Source organism: Mytilus californianus, unplaced genomic scaffold (genome assembly GCF_021869535.1).
Source record: "Mytilus californianus isolate M0D057914Y unplaced genomic scaffold, xbMytCali1.0.p SCAF_5, whole genome shotgun sequence".
Taxonomy (NCBI): domain Eukaryota; kingdom Metazoa; phylum Mollusca; class Bivalvia; order Mytilida; family Mytilidae; genus Mytilus; species Mytilus californianus.
The window spans coordinates 46,556,182-46,576,153 of record NW_026262701.1 but is presented as its reverse complement, the minus strand read 5'-3'; the positions used below and the strand labels follow the sequence as shown (position 1 = coordinate 46,576,153).

The 19,972-nt window shown below is 32.1% G+C and overlaps 1 protein-coding gene across 4 annotated transcripts in view; it reads right to left on the bottom strand.

Annotated features, from left to right (window-relative positions):
* Positions 1-325: 325 nt before the first annotated feature.
* LOC127702336 (formin-J-like) overlaps positions 326-19,972 on the bottom strand; it is a 46,282-nt gene continuing 26,635 nt past the window's right edge. For all 4 annotated transcript variants that reach the window (XM_052206471.1, XM_052206472.1, XM_052206469.1 and 1 more), the window contains 14 exons: positions 18,722-18,889; positions 13,891-13,963; positions 12,741-12,819; positions 12,263-12,390; positions 10,729-10,808; positions 10,360-10,476; positions 9,134-9,182; positions 8,698-8,827; positions 7,538-7,666; positions 7,015-7,083; positions 6,282-6,363; positions 5,679-5,773; positions 4,458-4,586; positions 326-2,699 (listed from right to left, as the gene is read on the bottom strand). In XM_052206471.1, coding sequence (XP_052062431.1) covers positions 429-2,699; positions 4,458-4,586; positions 5,679-5,773; positions 6,282-6,363; positions 7,015-7,083; positions 7,538-7,666; positions 8,698-8,827; positions 9,134-9,182; positions 10,360-10,476; positions 10,729-10,808; positions 12,263-12,390; positions 12,741-12,819; positions 13,891-13,963; positions 18,722-18,889 — 3,599 coding nt within the window. In that variant the 3' untranslated portion in view covers positions 326-428. The remainder of the gene's footprint in view (positions 2,700-4,457; positions 4,587-5,678; positions 5,774-6,281; positions 6,364-7,014; positions 7,084-7,537; positions 7,667-8,697; positions 8,828-9,133; positions 9,183-10,359; positions 10,477-10,728; positions 10,809-12,262; positions 12,391-12,740; positions 12,820-13,890; positions 13,964-18,721; positions 18,890-19,972) is intronic.

The following is a 19,972-nucleotide window of genomic DNA, read 5'->3' as shown; positions in this document are numbered from 1 at the left end:
TTGAACCCCAATAAAAAAACCAGGTGTGATCTCATGTGTTCCGGAAGGGTAAGCAGTTCCTGCTCCACATGTCGCACCCGTCGTGTTGCTATGTAATTACAAACTCGGGAATAAGTCTTATTTGATAGGTCACATTCGACGAATAGGGAGCGGGATTGTGGTTACGACAATTGGAATATATCTTCATCTGTTAAACAGATATTCCAGAAGTCGATATTTCATTAATTATGCTCAAGAAGCAAATTCAGTGAATTCAGTACTACAATCTGATGTAAAGAGGCACAGGTTTATATTAAGACCAGATATAAAATATATCAGTAAAATGTATAATTATTATAAGATTTAATATATTATATAATATAAAAATATAAAGTTAAAGAAATATATTTCTCTTTTGCTTTGAGGTAAGAAAATCTTACTAATGCATTTTATAAATGGATTGAGGATCTATTGTCCGAATTAGATGCTTGATGTGTTGAAATATTTCCAAACCGGCCAAGTCCAGCTTTTCGGTTCTGAGATTGGGGAGTTTGCTGTTGAGGTGTATATGAAAGTGATGAAGGATTCGAAAATGCTGTATCATCATGGCGCCCAAATGGAGGGTTTTGTCTTATTGTCGGCGGAACTGCAGCTTGATTCAGGCTGCTTTGATGACTGAATTGGGACTGATTGCTACTCTGGCGACCATACTGAGGAGTCTGTGTTTCACCACCTTGACGTTTCGGAGGAGTACCCTGAGCTTTATAACGTTCAAAAACCGCACTTGTTGCCGCTCTACGCAATTTATCCTTATATCCTTCCTCTTGTTCGCTTGTTCCTGTGCTTTCTCGCGTATGAATGGGTTTCATATGAGTTCTTTGCAATTTTGCCGTTTCGGAAAATTGTGGAGTAAAATGCTGCTGAGAGTTTGTTTCAAACCCTTGTTTATTAGATGACGAATGGAAGTCGTACCGTGGCGGCAGTGGCGGTGGATCATCATCGTTCTCGTGCAAAGTCATTGGTCGTCGAGGTGTTATGGGTGTTGACGTCGACAACATTATTTGTTTATTAGGCTGTTCATTTGTTTCTTTATTCAAATCTTGTTCGCTGTCTTTTTCAAACCTTTTGATCAGTGATGTTATCGGAGCACGGTTTATTGCAGTTCTAGATATATATTTCCTGCTATCGTTATTATGAGGTATTTGTTCATTAGACATCCCAAAATGCTGATGCGTTCTCACTTCCCTATGTGCACTGTCTGGGTTTATTGACAAATTTTGACTGCCCGGATATCTTTCCAACACCCTTTCAGGTTTTGCAGGTGGATCACGTGCAATTTCCCAAGGTTTTTTAGCTGATGATAATTGATGTGAATTTTCATTGACACGTGAGTCGGTAAATTGATAAGCTGATTTAACATTTGTTTCACTATGTTCTAATGGGTTATAATTTCTACTTGTTGGAGTTTCACTCGGATAATGACCAGGACGGGAAACATTGGATGAGTGAGGATACACTGCAGATTCGTTAGTATATTTATCCTTCTTTTCTAAATGCAATCTCTTAGCTTCAGTATGTTCTGATTCAGATCTTTTATAAGCGTCTGAAATACTTATGTTGCTACCAAGAGCTAACGGAGCTCGATTTCTTGGATCTCGACCTTGTCCTCGGAGCTTTGTATCATTATTGTTAATATCGCTTTTCGATGTAGAGTTTAGAATAATGGGAGATGCATATCCATCTTTGTCGATATGAGTCACCGGTGGAGATGAAAATGGAGGAGTGTGATATAATGATGCATACTCCGTAGAAATATCTGAACCTTGTCGTGTTTTAACTCCTTTATATGTGAACTTAGAAGCATCAAACTTGCTCCTGCGTTCTGCAGAGTTAACCTGCAGATCGACATCATTTACATTCCCTTTATCAAATGCACTCGGTCGCAAATCTATTTCTGATGACATCGTACCATACCGACTTTCCCGTCCTAAGCTTGTCTCATACGGGTCAATGTCATTTACATTTAAACTCAATGGCACATATGAGGGAGGTGATTGATAAGCCTTTTCAGTTGTTGTTAGAGATGTATTTTGGACGGACTGTTGATGGCGCTGCTTCGATGTTGATGTTGAACTAGTAAATTTTTGAACTACTGAATGTTTGATTTTAGAAAGGGTTGTCTCCCCTGATGTTCTTTTACCACCTTCAATGGTTTGTTCTAAACGTTTGTCCTCACCACTAGATTTACTTTCGCCGCTATTGTGCCTCTTTCCTGGTTCTCTCTTTAACCAAGATTTAAAAGAAAATTGAGATTTGTCTGTTTTTTCGGAATTACCACTCCTTTCATCACTTTGAATTTCATGTTTTGAACCATACACAACTTTTTCAAAATCGTTTTGATTTTCATAGTGTGGAGGAGTAGATCCATTTTTCATTGGTTGAGGTTTATGAACACTGGCTGAATCCGGTGGATCTGAGGTAAGTGGCTTCGGGGATGTACTTCTTTGCGGTGTATATTTCTGTTTATTGTCTATTTGATGAGACGAATATAACGACCCCGACTTTTCCTGTTTGATAGGTACTTCATTTGTGCCCATCCAATTGTTTAAATGTTTCACATGCAACGAACCATCTTTCGGGTCGTGGGTGTTCCTGAGGGTTGTCAGGTGCCGCAGCATATTTGCTCTGTAGTTGTCAAAACCATGCGAAGCTCCCATAGACTACAACAAAATGTAAATCTTATTCAAATATGTCTTTAAATGATACCAATAACACATGTTTATACTACTAACTTTTTTGTAGCGTTTTGCTATTGTAGTGTTTGTCTCTGTCTTTGTTATTGTCTATTCGGTCTTATATATCTTCAAATATTTAATTTATAGTTACTCATCATGAAATGTCAAAATCATTCGAAACGCATGGCCTAATCCAGATTTGGCACTACTTTTTGTAATTTGTCAACGCTCTGTAACTCCCCTTTTGATTTGGCTTTCCAATTATTTTGATTTGAGTACCACTGAGAAGTATTAAGTAGATAAATGTGCAACTGAGAAGTATTTAGTAGACAAAATGCAATTGTTTTCATCCCGGTTGCTTTATCCGTACATTTCCATCCGTGGGAAACGTTCTAGATATGAAGCAGATATTTATATAATTCGTTTCCGTTACAATACAAATAAATCATTTTGTTATGAAATCATAAATATACGCTGCCTACGCTCTCCCATATCCGCAAAAAGTATTTTAATAATCTCGATAGGGTCTTGTTCGTACATTCTATATCGTTTTTTGTCAATCTTCAATACTGATGAAAATCCAAAGTATATGATATACTGATCAAGATATCCTATGTAACGCTGTGTGAATGCAGGCACTGCACATCTTGGGAACACAACAGAAAGAGGTAATATAATGCCATTGTTTTTATTCCTCAAATAACGCATTCCGAGAGTATTGCATGGCAATACATAGTCCCCTACCGGTTAAAAATTCATTGTACTGAAACAAAATGCTAACATGATCTATATCTTAACATGATGTAAACTATATAACAAATATTAGGTCAATATCTCCAACCAGTACTAAAAAAAGGGAGGATAACTGATTATTTGAGTGAATTTAACTTGATCTTTTACTTGTCATGATAAAAACTACATACCAATTATCAAATCAATATCTTCAAGCATGACAACAAAAGGGCGGAAAACTGATTATTTGATTGAATTTTGTAAGTTCAAGGACCATGACTCTGCACAAAATCATTAGACCGGCAAAAATATTCGAACTTGATCTGTAACTTGTCACAATTAAACTATATACCAATTATCAAATCAATATCTTCAAGCATGACGAAAACAAATGCGGAAAACCAATTATTTGAGAGAATTGTTTAATTCTAAGGACCATAACTCTGGACAAAATTATCAGACCGAAAAAAAATTCGAACTTGATCTGTAACTTGTCATGATAAAACTATAGCCCAAATATCAAATCAATATCTTCAAGCACGTAGAGAAAAAGTGTGGGGAACTGATTTGCCAGACTGACGGATGGACAGACAGACAGACAGACGGACAGAGTGGTAACCTAAAGTCCCCTTCGACTTCGTCGGTAGGGGACTAAAAAGAAATCTTTTAAGCCTTTAAAATATCAAAATTCAGATAATGAGATATTAATGAGTATTGTTTACAGAATACATGGTAACTAGTATCACTAAACTTCTCACATCAAATATATATTAAAATAGTTAACCAAAAACACGTCACTTCGACTAATTTATGTTCCGTTTTACCATACCATATCCCATAAAGAAATTTAAAAAAAACCTATCATATTCTCTTCAGAAACCGATAACTTTGATGCTTACATTGTAGGGTCGATAAATATCAACTTTCAACTTAACTCTGTATATTAAACAAGATCAGTTGTTCGTAACTGTAATACTTATTATGTCTCTTGATGCAGGTAATTCAACTTACCGTTTGTCCTTTATATTTGAATTCAAGTTCAAATCTTTCTTTAGCAATTCGTCGATGTGCTAGCTTCCAATAATATTTACAGTCATGCAGAAATATTGCCCATATTTGAAAAAAGTTTTGTGGTTTATTCTGAAAACATATAAACACATTTTCAAGTTACAAACTTACATGAGCACCAAACGAATTGACACCCGTTTGCAGCCAAAAACTATATAACATACATGCGATACACACATGCAAATAACATCTTGTTTTAACTTTGAACAAAACCATACTACATATAACTGCAACAAAAGCGCTATTCCTTAACTTGTTGTGTTTTTGCAATGCAGATACTGATTTTGTGTCACGAATGGATACCCCATATCCTTTCGTTTCTATTACATGATTAAATCATGTTGCATCCAATTCAACATAATTGCATTGAATGCATGATCATAGAAAACGGGGTGAACGCTACATTACCAAAATCCTAAAAATAGGTTAAGCAACGATATATGTTAGCAAATTCTAAGTTTTAGTTCGATTTATTATCACTGTTTGAGGACTGTCAGTACCCAAGCTAAATAACTTCTTCATTGATCCAGCATTTGCCATGATTTTTTCATAAATTCCTAGCTATTAAATTTTATTTTATTTTACAAAAAATCCTCTTTGATAAAGGTCCCCTCTGACGATAATGACTGCTCGTTTTATTAATTTTTTAACTCCCCATATATTTACATATCATTTAGTTAACAGACATGGCTTTGAATATTTCTAAAGAAGTTATATCCAAAACAAAACATGCATCTTGTTACTTTGTTTTTCGATTTTCTGGTGATCCACATTTGAGGTTGTCAAGAAGAAGAAGTCAACCGATCGAATAAAAACAAGCACTATAGATATCAACTAGTTGCATAAAACACTAAGTATACACACGATACAGCAGAATAGCTTACAATACGGAGCACCTGGGTTCACCACCGGTTTTTTGTTATTTAGAAATGGTGTCGTATGGAATGTAGCTCTTCTCTATTTGCCATTGTGTTGTGTATCTTTTATATATTTTCATCCACTAGTTGGATACTAGTTCCAACCATGAGAATGAAACGAATTTTCATATTGTTTGTAATTAAATGATAGCTGATCTTTCTGTTTTTGTGTCAAAAAATACAAGTCAAAAACGGAAAATAGAAGCGAATGGGAAAATTTTATTGTTACTGTTAAATAGCTACATACCGGTGCTTCACCATAAAGAAAATATGTTGAAGTCTTCTGATAGACATCTTTTGTGTCGTGCAATAATCGTTCTTCTTCTGTCAACATTTCAACAGCTGAAGAAACAAAGTTGAGAACTGAATTAAATCTATTTAATGAATTATTCGAATTTTGTTTTTCCAAAAAGAAGTTTCCGAAATTAAACAATACTGTACTAGGCATAATATATAGAAATTACATAACACTTATAAAATCTTGCAAATAATAAAAGATATATAAGAAAAGGTATTAAGTATATTAGGAAACATTTGATTTGGTTGATTAAATGTTGCTTCTAACAATTGCCATTTTTATAATTTTTAATTTTTTGTGCATGAGTTAAATAAATTTACTGCCAGAAATATTATATGTGTTTTTACTACATACTCAGTTTTGCTACTGTATTATTTGTAGATTACTAATAAAAATATGATTGCAATAGAATGATACAATCGACAACGATGATATAACTACAGCTTGAGAAAAGGATACATATATGATTTAAATATTGAGGAACAAAAAATAAATACAAATATGGTGAAGCTGAATTCGCAGATTAAAACAAGTAATGTATAAGCGTAATACCTGAAGTATGAAAGTTATCAATTGTTGTTTTAATCTGGAAAGTATTCTCTGTATTTCCGTTCTGCGAGAACTGCTCAGCAACCTTAAAAAGTACAATTATTGAAAACATATAAATGACAAAGGACATTATTTAAGGTATCAAAGAAAAATATATAACAAAGAACCGCTCCCCACCCCCACAAAAATATAAGAAAGAAACAAAGAAAATCGTGGCTTGTTAGGCAATACTCATTCTTTATTATTAATTATTTCGCCCTCGAAATTATTAAACCTTCAGGTCTATTCCATTATTATCTAAAATACGTGTGTGCCAAATCTTTATATTTTATATATTACTTAATTTAGTACCATAATGCATTTCATATTTTCAATTTTTACAGTTTTGTTTGAACATTTCAATACTTCTAAATATTTCAGATTTTGAAAGACAAGAAGCTTATCTGCAGGACAGGACAAGCAAAACAATCAATATAAGCATATCTACAATGTAATTTGGATTGGTAAAAAAACAATTTTACTCTAAAAAATAAAAGGAAGAAGAGGTTTGGATTCTACACTTTAAACAATTTGCCATTCGTCAATCACTAATCGTTGCAACGCCTCTTGAAGATGCCGAGGGCATAATTCAATTTTCCAACTTGCTAATCAAGTTTTAATTTCTTCCATTTGTAGATGAAAACACATTTTAGAGTTTTTGATGTTAATCATAACAGTAACATATTAATGTACTTACTTTTTCTTTATGAATCTTCAATTCACCATGAAGATTTTGTAAAGTTTCTTGTATACTTTCAAACGAAACCTGCAGCGAAAAAAAACCCCTCAAAATGGTCAGTGGAGTGATAAAGAAGAGGATATCATAGTAACATGACCGTTTTCGTAGTAAAGTTAGAAGGAAAAAAACATCAATATGAAGGATTTCTGACTACCCGACCTCCTTTTTAATTAAATATCCCAGAGCCATTACACTATTTGTTTGTTGATGGCGGCTGCAGTAACGGATTTCCATCATCGATAGATTTTGACATAAAATGCAAGCTGAGATTCTTTTCAAAACAAATTTGATCGTCACATATTCGCTTTGAGACAGCTTAATTGCAATTAATAAAAGAGATATTTTTCTTTCTTTCAAATAGAGTACTACTGCAGCGCCTTATTTTTACGCAGGAGAGACTTCACAAAGTTTTAACTGACTCTATCAAATATCTACCATAATCGCATACTTCCTTGTCAGAAAATTAATAAATTTGCCTCACCTGAGCAGCATGTCTCATATTTGATGGTTCTGGAAGTCTGAATCTAGTGGGACAACTAACATCAACTTCTGTCTCATAAAGCTGACAATACATTTTCAAAACAAACTCCAGTAAATTAGTTTTATTATCCTGTAATCAAGAAAATAAAATTACATACAGGAAATGAATCTAAGGCGAAAAAGGCCGATAAAGTGTAAATTTTACAGAAAAAAAACAAACAGCTGTTTATAAAATATGTCTGCCAGTGAACGTTTCGCCCCCGAAGATACCACAACCTTAATGACAGCCGTTCCGTGCTGACATGGTATATTATTGATACTATCGTTTTTGTAAATTAACTGTTCTTGAATATTAAAATCATTCGAAACACTAATGCTTTTTACCCATAGTCAAAGATAGCCATAGCCAGATTTGGTACAGTTCTTTATCTCTAGTTTACTTAATGACATTACAAGTAACCAGAAATGTCAACAGTGCATTACATGTAACACAAACCATGCATGTAGTTGTGATGCGCACAAGAACTAAACCAAATTTTCAAGAGTGATAGGTCCTTTTATTTATATTATATGTGCGGGAGGTTTGGCTAGCCACAAAACCAGGTTCAACCCACAATGTTTTCTTAAAATGTCCTGTACCAAGCCAGGAAAATGGCCATTGTTATATTATAGTTCGTTTCTGTGTGTGTTGCATTTTAGTGTTGAGTTTCTGTTTGTGTCGTTGTTCTCCTCTTATATTTGATGTGTTTCCCTCAGTTTTAGTTTGAAACCCGGATTTGTTTTTTTCTCAATCGATTTATGAATTTCGAATAGCGTTATACTACTGTTGCCTTTATGTAACATCATTTTGCAATAGGAATCAAGATGCTAAATTATCAATCTTCAAACGTAGATATTGTCAGCGTTAAAATTGCATATGCATGGTTCGTTATAATGCACTGTTGGCAGTTCGAAATGCTCAAATTGGCATTTGGTTGCAAGTATAAGATACAATCATGTCATGAAGTGATGCTTCATTTATAGGTATTATCGTCTTTTTTCTTTTTTTTTTGCCACCGTATCGCCGGTTTTTCTTCTTACTTATGACTGTTCATTGTCCCTTTAGTCTTTATTGCTTCCCTTTTATTTAACAGTTAACCAAAATTTAATAGTTTTGCTCACTTGATCTTGTATTTCCTTTAGTTTGTTCATCGTTTCTATAGTGAACCCATCTGCTTGTCCTTCTTCTGTTCCTCCGTTAACATAGTTGCCAACTGCTAATAATGTTTCCATCAAATTCTTCAAAGCCATGCTGGAATAATAAAAATTTCTTAAATGAATAAATCAATTAACATAATGTCAACAATGAACTTAATATGATAAAGAATTATATCTAAATTCATAAAAAAACGAAAATATGTAAATGTCTTTCTTTTGAAGAATAATATAGACCTCTCATTGATATAGCAAGTTCGATTATACCTTATAATAATCATTTTACAGTAAATCTTTTATAGACAAAACATAAACAAGCTTTAAAGTAAAGTTTGATCTTAGTTCTTCATTTCGTTTTATATGTCTCTGAAAGTAGTTTTTTTTTACAGAACGACATAATTACCTATTTGAAATTTCATCACAAGCTGTATGAAGTTCACGTAGTTGTTGATCTAAAATTAAACATGAAATAATGTTTCAAACGTCTATAAGAATATGCTCATCAAATTAACAAAAACAAAGTTCGTTAGGGGAGTGGCCAAGACAGACTTTTTCAGATATTTTTAGGTATGCACTATAAATAAAAACCATCTAACTCACTTCACTGTATACACAATAAATATTATCCTTAAGTCCTCAATGCTGTTCAACTTCGTACTTTATTTGGTCTCTTAAACTTTTTTATTCGAGCTTCACTGATGAGTCTAATGTAGACGAAACGCACTTCGGCTTTCAAAAGTTATAGTCATAAGAAGCAAAGAAATTTGATTTCTCCTCTTTGTAAAATTTTGACAAGGAAAATAAATGAGTACTGGTAAGCATTCTGCTCATCAACATATTTAATGTCAATCAAAGTCTGCAATTACCCGCCCGTGTATCCTTCATTGCGAAAAAGACTGTTGAAAAATGAAGGTGAATGTCTTTCAATTTCGCGTAATTTTGAGTAGTCATGAGAAAAAAGAATATGTCGTCACTCTCCAGACTGATAAAAATAAAAGCTATCTCCATTAGACTACAAAAATGAAAATAGTTCGGACTTCGATACGCAAATTGTCTGAACGCTTCATACGACCTTCACCAAAACATACCAAAAAAGACTTGCTAATTATAAGCATACACATGTATGAAGGAATCGTCTTCAAACGAAAAAGAAAGTTATTGTCGTCTTTTTGAAATGTTATTGAATATAAGCACCAACAATGGAGTGTTATTTTCTATTCTCTAACATAATTTGTATACTCTAGTCTTTCTAGGAACATTATTAAACTGCCCCTTCTCAATATCTCAATATTCTGTATTTGAAGATTATAATTACTAATTCTTAGCTGAGTGAAACGTTTTTCTTATAGAGAAGTTTGGAGACAACAAATAAAATCATCTATCCATACTGGATGTTAATTTTTGGTATAAAAGCACTTTTCTGTTTTCCTCGTAACTGTTTGTTCTATATTTTCATTTTTAATAAGTGCAGATTTTCTAGATTTTACCTCTTCAGAGTGTCAACAGTATATAATTGTATCTAAGTGGGGCGACATGTTTTTGAAAAATTCATACCAAGAATATGTTATACGAGAGTCCAGCATCTTTGACAATGTTAATTAAACCACCAACATTTAGAATAATGTATACCTATTTCAAATAAGTGCCACTGAACTTTCTTTTTGAACCTCATGAAATCAAGTCTGTCTTTAAGGTGGTCCAATTTTGATATTTCACTGATGAAAAATTCTGGATGATCAATATTAGCTGCAAAACATAAGGCTTTTGGTAAACAATATTTAAGGCAATACAAACTATATAAATTATTCAACTACCATTTATGATATTTGAATTTTTAATATATTTCAATAGTAATATTCTCATGATGATATTTAATACAACTGTCATAATTAATAATTCAGTGTTAGATATGTTTTGTAAATCGTTCATTTTTTCAACTGGTAAATAATTAAACGATTCAATTCATTCATAATATTATTTTCATATGTGAACAAATACCTGTTCCTTTTCTTTTCACGTGGTACATGATGGTGTCTATTTCATTACAGGTAGCAAGAATTTCCACAAGCTCCACAAATCTATAATTATAAATGATCCACAAGACAATCAAATGCGTATGCAATTTATTTTATTTTTGTTTTATCTATATGATATTAACATGGAAACAATAGGCATTTTCAGAGCATTGAAAGCAAGAACTCCATAAAAGTTTTACTAAATCTGGCTCATGCGATCTATGCCTGAATGTAGAACAACCTTAGTTTTTCAAATGATTTTAACATTTTATCAACATTTTATGTCAACAAAGAAGTGCTGACTATTGGGCTTGTAATACCATCGAGGACGAAACATCCAACAACAGAGGCATCGACTAAGTGATTACAGATTAAAAAAATGAGAATAATGCGTTTATATATATACTACTGAAACACCTTTTCTTTTACGTTCAGATTAATAAAAAAAAGTACGGCCAAAAAATACAAAGCAGTAAAAAAAATCTGAAAGCGTTAGGATTAGGTTTTTGGGAAGCGTTTCGAATGCTTCCAAACAAAGGATTACAAAATCTCGAAATGTTTCGTTTGATAAATAGAAGTATGTTTCTTTCTAAATATTTTCTTCTTGTTGTCTTTTAGATGACCTTTGATTTCGGAGTACTTGAAATACTACATTGGGAAATTTATTTAAGGTACCAAATCAATGTTCAACTCGTTACTCGGTAAAAGTGTTGTTTATTATTCGTCCACTTTGTATTCGTCTCCATAACTAAGTGTCTAGTGCAACTTAAGAAATATTAGAATAGAGGAAGTTTAATTAAACTTAACTTTTCAAAATTATGAGGACGTGAAATAGTAGCTTTTTGAATAGTGGGAAACTCTTTTATAACAAGAAGGATTAGAGCAACATTGAATAATTAACCATAATGTTGTACAAGTGTATCCTAATTTGACTTTTACCGAAATAAACGAATTATGGAATGTTAAAAACAAACCATAATGAATTTGAAGAAATAATATGAAACTGCACCGTGACTTAACTGAATGATTATATGTATACGCCCTCATATACGCCAAATAAAAGTAGCCAAAGATTAGGGTTTTATCTCTATCAATTTCAATTTGGCTACGTTACATATAAGAGCAGTGGAGCTTCGATTTTTTTATGCAAAAACAAACCCGAACAATTGCAGTTTATGTGTTAATACAATGATTTCTAGTATGATTTGTAAATTAACTGTTGTGAATGCAGTTATATTGGAGTGGATTGGAGGCTGGAAATATCCAGAAAAACATATACTCTAGAAACAGCTTCTTGTTCTTTAAGGAAGCAGACTCTTGTACCCTCCCTCGGATCCTCCTCCTTCTTTTGTGATAATGTTAAAGGACTATGTACTGTAATCAGCTTCAAATTACTAGTCAATTCGTTTTCTTAACGAAAGTCAACAATGTGCGAAGGAATAATCAAAATGGCAGCGGACAAATATAGTGTATTGTCAGGGGCTCAAAATACAATCTATGAATATAGTTTAACTAACCTATCTGACTGTACAGCCTGATAATCCATCGCCGTCAGACCATCTACAACAGTTGGTAACTCGCACGGCAATACTCTCATGGTACTGACTAGACGCCGTGACTGGTCACCGGTAAGTATGGTCACATACTGAAAATAAATTTTCAGCTGGTAAACTCAAAGAGACATTATGAATATACCAAAAATAGAATGCGATCATTTCTAGAAAAAATAGCATGACAACTTATTTCATTTCTCAATTGAATCAGCCATAGGCATGCATACATGTGTACCCGAAAATACACAATATACACAATATACAAATCTCATATATACAAAGTCATGTACATGTAAAATTAATCCATCAAAAGACCATCGTCTGTTGCTGTTATTCATCTTGAGAAATGTAAGGCTTATGGTTGCAGCTTAATGTAATTCATATTTAATTTTGTAAGAAAAACCCTGCTGTGATGAAATTTGTTTGATTTTCGAAGACATACCTGTTGTTTTGACTTCCCTCTACGATTTACAATATCATCATACAGGCTGCATCCTACTCCACTAAAACATCGGAATAACCTGGAACATAGAGATTATAGACATAATTATGTTAGAAAATCACTTCTTTTCAATGAACCTAAATATATAACTCTTTACATTTATTATCAATTCATGCTTTTGGTTTATCATTCTTAATTTTGCCGAACAATTTATATTTATGCATTTTAAAAATAGCAACATTAGAAACTAACAAAAGTGTTTAATATGCACGGACGGTCAGACAGGGATGATCTTTTGTGCATGCCAAGAGAAGGTTGCATACTTAAAATACGCCATTCATTTTGATTTTGTAAGTGTATCGGATGTAATCAATATACCTTGAAAGGTATAATTTTGGAATTCCTATTATTTTCAAACGGCAATATTGGAGACCTTCTAAAAAATACATATCCCTAGAATGGATATAATTTGATGATATTTTAGTTTTGTGATAAAAATGAATTACAGGCACATTTTTAACTAGCAAAGCAGGTGTGTGCATATCCAACCTAATGAAAATTATGTATGTTTACACAGTTTTGACTGCTGGATCCCAATTATTGTCAAATTTACCTATTATGTCTGTTTGGGTTGCTTATCCAATTTTGTCAATATAACGGAAATATTAACAACTGTCATACAAGTGGGAGGTTTAGCTAGCTAAAACAATACAGGCTTAACCCACCATTTTTTCGAAAAATGTCTGTACCAAGTAAGGAATATGACAGTTTTTCACGTTGGATTTCGTCAGTTTTTATGGACTTCCCCTTTTTGAATTTGCCTGTGAATTCGGTATTTATGTTATATTTTTTTTTTACTATGACCTTTATCAAATTAGTGAGAACGTCTTTTTGACTACATAGGTTTTGCTCTTTGATGAAGGAATCTTTTAACTTTATCTCATAGGCCTTAAATAAGAATATTTTTGCCTCAAGAAAACCTTTGACACATGCATAGACCAATGATTATTTTTTAAAATATGTATATTCTTTATTCTTTTACTTTATTTTTTAACTATCATTCTCTATTCTGTAAACCCCATGCATACCCTCTTGTATTGAGAATAAAGTCTTGCATAATATGTATTTTTTTAATAAGTAAACGACATACCTTTCAAGCTCTTCTGTGTCAATTTTCGGCTCTGCCATGTTGTGCCATAACGTAGTTAGAGAATTTTGTGATCCTGTAATTCCAAAATCATAATTGACATGCTTTATATCACAGAATATCTCAGAGAAATTGATAAAATATCTTAAATCCAATGAATATCCTAGGGTCTCAAACAATCCTATTACAATTATGAAATATTCTCCTGGAATGCTAAAACCTCAAATGAGTAACTAAAACTGTAGGCATTAAATCGGTAAGTAAGTCATAAGATAGTTTAATAACAAAAATAGTTTGAGTCATGCAAGGCTTACATTAACAATACATAAAGCTATTTTTGTTTGTATAAAACATAAGCAAATGGATATTTAAAAATTACAATGTCTTTAAAGGCATAATATGTGGTATCATCAATGGTTAATATTCTTACACTCCTTTTAATTTTACAGAAAAATACACCTTTCATATGTTTTTGTAACATATTTCTAGCTTTGTGATTTAGTAAATAGTAAGTTTTAAGTTACACCGCTTGTTCAAATCATATAGAATTATCTTGTCATTTTGTAAAATATACGAACAAGGACAATAATAATATTTGGGTTGCGACCTCTGTGTTAACGCATGCATGCACTGTGCTAAAACCTGTACACTTAAAAATATAATATACAATATTACAAACTAGGAATAACAGGGAATTAACTACTTAAAACATTTAGCTACATTTTTTTGTACTTTTTAAAAATAAAATGACATATTTCACGTACAGTATGTATTTATTTAGTCAGTTTAAAATTGAAAGCAATTACATGCACTTCTATATGGTATCGTTAATGATTTAGTTCGTGCGCCACAGAAGAGTCTTATCAGTTACGGATTCAAAGGGGGGCTAGAGGGTGTACGCCCCTCCCTTTGATTGGAAAATATATTTTTTTTTAGAATAACATTGTTCAGTTTTATGTAATTACGCCCCCTTTCAAAAACTTGGATCCGCGCCTGCTTATGAAGAAGCGCGCGTCTGGCGCATTAAATCATAAGCCTGGTATCTTTGGTGAGTTTTTAGAAATAAGATGTGGTGTGAGTGCCAATGAAACAACTCTCCATCCAAGTCACAATGTGTAAAAAGTAAACAATTATAGGTCAAAGTACGGCCTTCAACACAGAGCCTGTGCTCACACCGAACAGCAAGCTATAAAGGGCCCCAAAATGACTAGTGTAAAACAATTCAAACAGGAAAACGGTCCGAGTACACAGTTATTTCGTAGTGCATTTCTTTTAGACAATAAATGAAAATTAAAAAAATCCCACCTGCGCTTTCTCAATAATATTTTTACAGTGTGTTGTACTACTTTTGGGACAAATTATATCAAAATTATAGAAAACTTCATCGGCTCTAACTCAAAATATGGACAATTTCATGTTAAGGGGGTCTTCAAATCTTTTGACAGCTTCCGAAGTGCTAATTTTTAACATTTTTCAGCTGGACCAAATCACTACTTTACTTTAAAATTCATGACCCAAATTTTTTTACAGTGTCATTTCACCCCCCTACTTACTATTTGAGTCATAAAACATGGAGAAATAAATTTGGAAGGGGTATAAAAAAAATCAACAAGTAACACACTGTCCACACTAGGGACTATATTCGTGGACAACGAAAATCAAAGGACGATAACTGTGTACCCGGACCTAATAGGGTAGAAAAAGTTGACCAATCTTAATGAAACTTGGTATGACCAAAGCTTATTAAATTAGAAGACTGCTTACAAAGTTTCATGGCAATAGGATATATATTATAGACAATATGACTAATTCTATATTCAACTTTGCGTGTTAAATTTAGACGTTAAAATTGAAAATTTTCAACTATCAACATTTGGGGCTTAAAAAATTAAAATATTGCAAAAAAATACTTTTGAAATGCCTTAATATATAATATATTATGTATTAAAAGCAATAGAGTACTCATTTGATTTATCAGACTTATCATAATTATTAAAAAGTCAAATTTATATGAGCCTGTGGCTAAAAATGGAGGTTTTCCAATGAAGGGGGGCCTTACATAAAGATGTAATATTTTCCAGCAATTTTAAATTTGTAAAGCTTTTTGGTTATAAATAATCCTTACATATGTATTTAATGTACTTTAAATGGAAAGAAAACTTACAAATAACATATCACATTAGTTTAAAAGGGTCTTAGGCCAAGTAAGACTGAAAATAATTTAGTGTCAATTTAGGCCGTATCACATATTTACATTTAAAAATGCATATTGAAGCTATAGGAAATAAAATTTTGTGTCTTTTCTATCATTTCTATACTCAGATGACATGATACAATAAATCTGAGCACAAAAAGACTCTTGCATTCAACTTTTTTTGCAGACAGTATGGTCTGATACAAAGATTTTTCACTTTTTAGTGAAAAACATGCATGCAATTTTAGTCTCAACAGGCTTATATTTGAACCACTTGCTATCCTACAGAAGAAAAGAAAGATATTATGTGACTAAAACAGGTACAACAGACATTGTTAAGTGCTTTTTATACAAATTAAGTGAGGTCTTTATAATGGACTTCAACTTTTATGTTCCAAGCTCCTCACATTTAACTTGATCCAAACAGGGCGTTAGACGAGGATCATATATACAACACATTTTGCACATATTGTCTGAGATAATCTTCTTTTCTGTAGATTCAGAGTTCACAAATGAGTAATACAACTGGATTGAAGCATAGAAACACAAATATTGACACATAAAAACCTGTCAGATAGAAAGTCAGAATGCCACTTATGCATCAAAATTGAAAAAGCTATGAAATGCTTATTTTGACCATAAAATGCCAAAATTGGTCATTTTTGCAGAAATTCTATCAAATAAAAGTTTAAATCCTTTAGTTTTATGCTATTTGATAAATTGACACCATCAAATCATTCAGGGAAGTTGCCAAAGTACAGATTCTATATTTCCTGATTTCACCTCTTAGGTCCGAGTACACAGTTATTTCGTAGTGCATTTCTTTTAGACAATAAATGAAAATTAAAAAAATCCCACCTGCGCTTTCTCAATAATATTTTTACAGTGTGTTGTACTACTTTTGGGACAAATTATATCAAAATTATAGAAAACTTCATCGGCTCTAACTCAAAATATGGACAATTTCATGTTAAGGGGGTCTTCAAATCTTTTGACAGCTTCCGAAGTGCTAATTTTTAACATTTTTCAGCTGGACCAAATCACTACTTTACTTTAAAATTCATGACCCAAATTTTTTTACAGTGTCATTTCACCCCCCTACTTACTATTTGAGTCATAAAACATGGAGAAATAAATTTGGAAGGGGTATAAAAAAAATCAACAAGTAACACACTGTCCACACTAGGGACTATATTCGTGGACAACGAAAATCAAAGGACGATAACTGTGTACCCGGACCAAACCAACGGTCTAATCTATATAAAAAACGAGAAACGAGAAACACTTAAGAACTACATCAACAAACGACAACCACTGAAACAGGTTCCTGGCTTAGGACAGGTGCAAACAATTAAACGTTTTAACAGGCGCCAACCTTCACCCTAACCTGAAATAGTAGTGTAACATTACACCATAGAAAGAAACACTATAAAATATCAATGAATATGAATTTTGTTCATATATTCTAATTTTGATTAGAATTATGCACATTTATTTATCAAAATCTGACATTCAACTTTTTACTGTAAAACTTAATACGTGAAACAATGAAAGAACAGATCCATGAACTATTAGTTGTCAATTTTATTATGTATGTAAATGATACAACATTGAAACTTATTTTTTTATAAAAGCAATTTTTTGCATAAAAAATGGAGGAAAAAAAATAATTATACATGGCGTTTACACAGACGATTTTATTTATATCTACCTGAAATATAAAATAGTCGAAGAAAACAGTTGCCTTATTGAATCTAAATAATGAAACGCTGTATCGTTTTTTTTATCTTTAAAATCAACCATATAAAGTGAGAAAATATTTTAGCTATTATTTGTAAAAAGTAATAACATAAAGCAGTAAATCACGACAGAATGTAAAAAGCTTACCGGACCGGAACAGATACGGCGATAAAACTGTATCCCTTTTCTATCACAAACCATAATTTCATATGGATACTACAAATTCGACGTTTTAAAAAAAGTCTTCCATGTGACATATTTATTGTTATATACACATGATTAATGCTAGATGGCGTGACTTTTCAACCAAGCATTTCTATTCAAGTTATGGTAGGTAGCGCGCATATTAACATTCCTGTCTTTTGTTAGACCTATTTTATATCATTTATATCCACAGAACATAATGGTAAGATTCAAACTGACAATTGGGCATCTTCTATTAACCTGGTTTAATTGGTTAGAAATTTTATTCTATACCAGGAACGCAATGCAATGCAATACCATTGTTAAGTAATTGTTCATTATTTGAATACAACTTATGAAGTATTTAAATTATCTTTCCTTGATCATGATAATATGAACACCATTTGACCCTGACCAACATTTTATTTTCCAAATAATTTTAATTTGACATCCCTAATAATTAAACTGCACATTTTGTAGTATTCCTGTCTGTTGGAATGTTTTTATCTCCTTATATGTGTCAGCTATTTTTTTTTTTTTTTATTTTTTTTTACAAAAGAGCACAACATACATTTTTGTAAATGAATGATTAACTAAAACGCTGTCGGCTGAAAAATACCATATGGTCCTTCACCTTTATAAAAAAAGGAATAACATTGTTTACAACTTTTTGTAATAATGATCTACAACTGTTTTTATTTAATTCATATCACTTACCATCTTTTAGAATAATCCTTGACCAATCCAGATGTTTCATTTTACATTTTGGATGAATAATTGGTTTATTTGGATACACTTTATTGCCTTTGGTTGGTCTTGGCGGTAATGGAGGAGGTACAAATCCACCAGTAGTAGATCCTAGAGGTTTCTTGTCCTGTTTATTCCCTACAAGATACGATATATGTTTCATTTGTATCAATACATGCAAAATCAATTATATATTAAAAATTTGAACAACAGGTTTCATATTACTCATTTATTGATATTTGTTCATGTTCACTATCCTTTAAGTACCAAATTACATCCAATTTTATGAGTAACAAAACCGCTACCCACAAACAGCAATACAGGAGGAGGTAAAGCTGTTGTGAAGAAAACTAAACCATTGAACATGTATATATATTTAACAACGTGTTTACCTAATTAGGAATCATTATTCCATATCAATAACGACTTGCATCCATTCCAGTGTGTTTGTATTCATCCTCAGAAAAATATTCCAAGTTTGCTTCTCGTGAACGTAAAAGTGTGTCGTCGGCCACTCACAATAAAACTTTCCAACATTTAATTTCAAATTTTGAAATGTAAATTGACCTTTTGGTAAATTTGATTCAATTATCCTTCGCGTGAGGTTAATGGTATATATTCTATACCTTAGCATTTACTATTTTGTATAATGTTAAAATGATCTATGAACATTCCTTGTGCATTTGTCGAAAATATATGACCTGTGTACAAACATGTTTTTACATCAAAGATTAATGGATACTGTATCTAAATTATTTAATGAATGAAATATTTGTCTGTATCATTTTAGTGTACATATCTTTATTTCCTTCAATATTGAAGAGCTTTTGAGCAGCATATTATGTAATTGTAAAATAATATGTTCAACAGAGCAAATATTTTACATTTGGAGATTAGATGCAGATAACATGGGTGAGGTATTTTTACAATAGGTTTTATCATTACGATATAGAAGAAAAACAATTTTCAGGTAACAAAATACGTTTTCTGTCAGGAAAAATCCTCAATACGACGATACTACACAAACCTTAAGAACACTTTCCAGCTCTATGTTTTTTTCAAAATTTATACACTCAAAAATGCAAAAAGGAGACAATTTTTGATTTTTTGCCTAATCTTTCATATGATATCATAGCCATTCAGGAAGAAATCGATATGCAAGCAATTTAGTGTACCACACCATGTAATGTGCTTGGCAAGGATGTATACAATGCAAATAAA